Below are 6779 nucleotides of genomic sequence, written 5' to 3'. Positions count from 1 at the left end.
TTTATTATTAAGTTTTTAAAGATCAAGGTTTGGGACAGAGTTTATAAAGGACTAACATTTATGTGAATAAAAAAAAAAACAGGCACAGGAATAAAAAATGTACAGCTTTTCTGTGCAAAGTGTATCTTTGGAAGGATGTAGAAGAATCTGGAATGTTTGCTTGCCTCCAGGTCTTGGGGTGGGGAGTGGGTTGGAGAGAGACCTTTACCTCGTATCTTCTGAATTTGGAACCATGCAAATACCTGTTCTTACCTATTCTGTAACTTAAAAAAAAAATGCATATGACAATCATGCATTGATTAAATGAATTAGGCAATTAATTTGTTAAACAAATGGCCTGCGGCCGGTACTCCCCTGCACTATGAGGAAAAAGATTTAGGGGGTCCTGGCCCCTGCCTCACTCCCTGATTCCTGGCAGGGTCCCGAAGGGGAACCCACCCACAGAAAAGGCCTTCGGGCCTCTGGAAAGGACCATGGGATGAAAATGTTTATTTCATGTGATTGGCATCGGAGCCTCCCTCTTTGCCACTGAAGCCGGGTATTGGGGCCCCACAGAGACCTGTCAGTTTGGAGCTTTCTCGAACTTGTTTAATTAGGTTTGTTGCTGAAAAGCTGCACCATTAGTCTCTGAAGTGGCAACTGGCCCCCGGAGATGCGATCAATCACCTCTCCACAGGAGCCCTTATTAAAAAGCCTGATATTCTGTGCTTTCCTGCATGCCAGGAAGCATCCAAAAGTATTTGCAAGATCGGGGAAGGTTGCACAAAGTGGGGAAAGCCAGAACGCCTTGAGCCCCCCAACTACCACAATCCAAAGAGCGGGTCTGTGAGTTCTGATTAAATTCCAGTGGTTGGCAGCACAGGTACACGTCTTGGGCCACTCGATTTCATCACCCGGGCTTGATAAGGAAGACGAAAGGGCGACCAACAGGCTCACCTCCAAAAGGGGTTCCCTGTTTCTCTGGGCAGGGGAGATGGGCTCCAGGTGCCGAAGAAGGACAGCAGCCGAGAGCTCTACCCTGGAGTCCCCTCTGGCGGGTTAGGACTTGGACCAGACGAGCGGGGCAGGGAGGGGAGGAATAAATGGGAGGAGCAACAGAAAAGAATGAGAACAAGGTAGAGTGGGGATCTTGAATGTCCAGTCTCGGTTTTTTTGCTATGATGTGGTAGTTTCTCTAACAACGCTATAGAGAAAGAATTACTGTCCTCTGCTCTACCCCATTCTACAGATGAGGAAACTGAGGCTCAGAAAAGTACAGTAATTTGCCTATTTTCTCACAATGAGCAAGTGCCCAGGTCAGGATATGAGCCCTGGTCTCTCTAGTGAAATTCTCTTGCTTTTGGCGCAATTTTAATATATCAGAAGTACCCATTTTAAAAATCAGAAATAAACTACCTTTTTTTAATGTTTATTTCTTTTTGAGAGCAGGGGGACAGGGAGAGAGAGGGGGACAGAGGATCCAAAGAGGGCTCTGTGCTGACAGCAGACAGCCCAATGCAAGGTTCACACTCACAAACTGTAAGATTCTGACCTGAGCCAAAGTTGGACACTTAACTTGCTGAGCCACCCAGGTACCCAGAAATAAACTAACTTTAAAGATCTGTGCTATTTTTCTCTAAAAAAAATTTTAAGCATATTTATTTATTAGTGAAAGACAAAGCATGAGCAGGGGAGGGGCAGAGAAAGAGGGAGACACAGAATCTGGAGGTTCCAGGCTCTGAGCTGTCAGCACAGGGCCAAACGCGGGAATTGAACTCATAAACTGCGAGATCATGACCTGAGCCGAAGTTGGACACTCAACTAACTGAGCCACTCAGCCACCCCTGTGCTTTTTTTCTCCAAAATGCTGCATCCCAATACGATATTTGGCATCTAAAAATTATTTTTTTTCCAAAAACCAAGATGATGAATTCTTCCTTTTTTTCCTCTTTCCTTCTCAACTTGAGCTGAATGGGGAAATCTCAAGTCCTTTTATCAGTCAAAAAGACAAAGAGGAGGCCAACGGCTCGCAGAACAACATGGCTAGGTTTTGTTGCGACTCCCCCAACACAGACCTGACCCATGGCTCTCCGTCTGTAAGAAAGACATCCCGCAGCAGTAGGAAACACAAAGAGAATGTAAACGGTAATCAGAAATGGTTGGAAGAGCAGGCTCAGAGCCTGATCCACAAAACCACTGTGGCTTTTCAACAAGGAAAGATGCTCCTCCTCCATTCTCAGCTTCTCCTCCAGCAGGGCCATGGTCCCACCTCTCCCCAGGCTCCCGCCCTGCTACGATGCCAGCACCCCATAAGGGGAGCCTCCCTCCCCTGGGATGATGCCAGTGGGACCTGCTTCTGGAAGGAGTCCACCTATGGGAGGCCACATGCCAATGATGCCCGGGCCCCCAGTGATGAGCGCTCCCGCCCGGCCCATGATGGTGCCCACTGGGCCAGGAATGACTCGACCAGGCAGAGAGGCAGGGATGGAGACCTCCTGATATCCATTTTCTATTACTTGTTCTGCTTCACTGGGAGACCATGGTGCTGTGACTCGGGGTGTTTTCCAACAGCATGACCGGGAAGACTTGCTCCCCCCTTCCTAGCAAAGACAGAGAATGGTTTTGGCAGGGAGTAGTGGGACACCCCTTCTCCCCAAAAAAGCAATTTTCATTTGTATTGTGAAATGTGCAAATAAAGTTGTCAACTGTTTTAGTTTAAAAGAAAAAAAAAGGACAAAGAGGAAACACTCAGGAGCTCCAGAGCAGCCAGAGCCCCTCTCTGGAGGCAGGATCCTGCTGGTCCGGCTCCTTGGGCCATTCCAGACGGCAGAAGCTTTCCACGGGGACACTTGGAGTCAAGAGCAAGGATATTTTCGATGCTGGGCCTTCCCATAGACTGTGCCTTTTACTTCTTCTGAAGACCAAACCTGGACAAAACAACCTCATATTAGCGGCGTGGGCTGAGGTTAGACATGAGCAAGAACTTTCTGACAATGAGTGACGGATGTGGGCTCATAAAACGGGTGACCAGGAAAGGATGGGCTGGCAATACGTTTATTGGCAAGGTGCCAGACATAATCCAGACTTGCGATGTGGCTGGTTGGATGTGTGGGTTATCTCTCACCATCTCCTGCAGATGCCCTGCCACTGGGTCACAGCCTGCATTCACTTCTGCCTCTGAGCCTTTGCTCTTGCTGATCCTTCCACCTGAAATGCCTTTCTTTCTCCACGACTGTCCCAATTCTGTTTACCTTTCAAGGTCTAGCTCAAGTTCCTGGGTCTGCTTAAAGCTTTCTCTGATCACTCCAGCCCATCTGTCTCTACCCCTTCTTGGAGTTCTAGACACTCTAGAACTTAGTCATGATGATCTGGGTGGAGATTAGCTGGTCCCTGCAAAGTCAGGTGGGAGAGAGAGAAAGGATGATGGGATGCAGAAGTGGCTACTGTCACAGCTGTCCTCTCTGCGGAGAGCCTGTCACACAACCACAGGACCCTCATTTGTATTCTGTGGGCCCCTCTCCTGGGGAAAGGATGCCCTGAAAGCACACACACACGAGTATCTGCCAACTCCACATCCCGAACTACACCAATCTATGAAGCTGATGCTCTGGGACAAGCCAGTTTTATGTTGATGCGGAGCACAGCCCTCAGCACCCCATCACCCCTCCTCCAGTGATGTGTCTGTCCCTCATTGGAGGAATGCTCTCATACATAACATTTCATTTTGTCATCATAAGAATACCATAAAGCCCATTTCATAGGTGAGAAAACTGAGACTTGGGCAGGGCGAGAGGTTTGCAGTAGCTCACGTAGCTGGAAGACAGCAACACTAGCACTGGAGGGAAACCTCTCAGACTATGGGCCAGGGTACCTTTCACGGTACCATCCACGGTGTGAAAACCCGTGCCCCACTCTAAGTTACGGAGATGTATGCCTAGTGGACATTACCCATATTGTCAGTCAACAGATGACAACGTCAGTACCAGTTAAAATTCAGATTCTGAGCATAACATAGAAATCCTCCTACTTTTACTCATATCTTGGTCTAGCATTTGCAATTCTTCTGTCCACATACCCTATACTGAAGTATCTGGGTCACCTCTGTTACCTTCTGCAGCTCACACCGAGGTAGACCACCTCGGCACACCAAGCTCTGAGTGTGATGCACCTTCTCCCATTTACGCTGAGCTGGGAAGCCCCAAAGCTGTCTGTCCCAGGGACTGGATTATCCCCAACCTGCTGTTTTTCAGGTCCTTCTCTGCCAGACCCTGAGAACTTGGTTCTGGAACACTCCATAGGGTTTGCCCTGCAACCTGACTCAGGTTTCTCTCCTAGAATTTGGCTTGGTCTTGCCTCCTGGTACCAGAAAATGGAGGTGGATTAGAATGGGTCTTTATGTAAATTAATTCATGTTTGCAAGGTGCTTTAGAACAGTGATTGGCATATAGTAAGCACGATATAAGTGTTTGCGATTACCATCATCTTCAACTCCATCATAATCATCATCTGCTACCTGCTTCGTATAATACATCCCAACCACTTAACCCAGCCTTCCCAATCCCTTGGGATAAAGTCTCAAGTCCAGAGCAGAGTTCTGGCAAGGCTCTCCTAGGTCATCCCCTATGACTCCCTCTTGTAGTATGAAATGTCTGGTCTTCCCTTAAACTTACAAATAAGCCAAGCTCTCTAGACCTTAGCATTGCTATAGTCTCCACTGAAGTGCTCTCTGCTTCTTGTCCCCATCACCCTCCAACACCTCCCACCCACCTCCAACAAATTCATCTTTCAGTTCTCAGCTGGAATCTTACTTCCCCTTCTTCCTTCCTTATCTCCATTCCCTACTACCCATCAAGGTTAGGTTGAGACTTCCTACTACACTAGCCTACAGCGTCCTTTGGTGATTATTCATTAGGCATATAAACACTTCTTGAATGACTGTCTTCTCACTAGACTGTAAGCCTCAGGAGGACAGGAGCCACAAGGATGCATGGCTGTATTCTTAGTGCCCAACACAATGCTTTGAATGAGTAGGAATTCAAAAACCTACTCAACTGTGTTGAACTGAATCAAAATGCATTGAAAAAGCACATGGATGCCAGTGAGAAGAATGACTTTAAAGCTTAGTATGCTATTATTTATTTACTCTATGTGCTATGACCTATTCAAAACCAGAACCTGGGATCAAATCAGTAACAAAAGGATGAAGAACAGAAGAAGCAGATGGTATAATCAAGGCTCCTTTGTGCAACTGCACTATGACTATTGCTATCCTAAAAGAAGGCAGTAATTAAAGCTGAAAGGAAGAGAGAAGGGTCACAGGCATCAGGGATCAAATGCCAACAAGCAAGTTACTTATCCCTGACTGGCCAGCTTCAGAGGGTGCTGAACTTTGCCCTGTGTGCAAAGATATTGCCTGGCACTATTGGTGATGTCATTTGAGGACTTTTGAGAATGTCCTTGTTAACCCAAATAAATCTGAAATCATCACCAAGGAAAGTAAAGGTAATAACAGCTCACCTGCCTTCTCATAGTGACAGTTTCCATCTACCAGGACCCAAGTTCAACCCACTTCTAGCCAGTAAGGACCTCCGAGTCCCTTTCTCTGCCCACACCAGCTCACTGAGTAACTTCAATTTCCATGATGAGCACTGGAGGGCTCGCCTCATAAGATCCATTAAGATCTGATCGTTCCTCCCAGTTTTCATCACTGAGAGCTTTTTCTCACCTTGTGGATGAGGGGCAAGAGGGTCTCCTGAAATGTCACTTAATGGGAGTGAGAACCAAATGAGATAATGACCTATGGTAGCTCTTTGGAAAAGTTGAAAATTTGAGGCACCTGGGTGGGTCAGTTGGTTAAGCTCTTGGTTTCAGCTCGGGTCATGATCTCATAGTTTCGTGAGTCCAAGCCCTGCATCTGGCTCTGTGCTGCTTGGGATTCTCTCTTTCTGCCCCTCCCCTGCTTGCGCTGTCTCTGTCTCAAAATAAATAAACTCAAAACAATTTTTCTTAAGTTGAAACTTTTACATTCAAATGTCATGATTGTATTGTTGTTGATAATAATGATTGCTTTTTTAAAACTTTTAATGTTTTATTTATTCTTGAGAGAGAGAGAGAGACAGACAGACAGACAGCATGAGCAGGGGAGGGTCAGAGAGAGAGAGGGAGACACAGAATCTAAAGACAGGCTCCAGGCTCTGAGCTAGATGTCAGCACAGAGCCTGACGCGGGGCTCAAATCCATGCACCGTGATATGACCTGAGCCGAAGTTGGATGCTTAACCGACTGACTGAGCCACCCAGATGTCCCTAATAGCAATTGTTTCTTGCTCTTCCCAATTAATGTTTTCTTTCCTGTTTTAGAAAAAAAAAATTGCTGCTCCCTTCTCAGGAGCATGGGGATGTCATTTAATGGAAGTCTTTTTAAAGGGTTGCTTATTATTAATGCCCCCCAAATTTCAAATTTATTCTTTCACACATTCCTTTTGGATTAGCAATTCCTCTAGAAACTAGATGGCATCATCTACTCCTGATGGAATGATGGTTTGGGTAGGACTCAGTGTGGATAATGAAGTTGAGTGACTGCTCATCCTCCTATGGACACGTGACTTCCTGTAACTGCATTTCTTCTTCCTGCTTCCTTGACTGAGCCTGGTACCCCCAACTTTTCCGAGTCCATCCACAGTGGTTACACAATGAGGGGTGTCAGCGCCCCAGGATCTCCATCAAGCTGCTCTAAGATGGACTTATAGATACATGTAGTCCATAAGAAACAGTATAATTGTTGCCCAAATGCTGCTTCAG

General features: G+C 46.5%; 1 protein-coding gene and 1 pseudogene across 1 annotated transcript in view; one reads left to right on the top strand and one right to left on the bottom strand.

Annotated features, from left to right (window-relative positions):
- Positions 1 to 1796: 1796 nt before the first annotated feature.
- LYRM9 (LYR motif containing 9) overlaps positions 1797 to 6779 on the bottom strand; it is a 33640-nt gene continuing 28657 nt past the window's right edge. Inside the window, exon 4 of the mRNA XM_029927848.1 lies at positions 1797 to 2906. Coding sequence (XP_029783708.1) covers positions 2835 to 2906 — 72 coding nt within the window. The 3' untranslated portion in view covers positions 1797 to 2834. The remainder of the gene's footprint in view (positions 2907 to 6779) is intronic.
- On the top strand, positions 2019 to 2478 carry LOC115282768 (annotated as a pseudogene).

Source organism: Suricata suricatta, chromosome 17 (genome assembly GCF_006229205.1).
Source record: "Suricata suricatta isolate VVHF042 chromosome 17, meerkat_22Aug2017_6uvM2_HiC, whole genome shotgun sequence".
Lineage (NCBI taxonomy): Eukaryota > Metazoa > Chordata > Mammalia > Carnivora > Herpestidae > Suricata > Suricata suricatta.
This window is presented reverse-complemented; position numbering and strand designations above follow the sequence as displayed.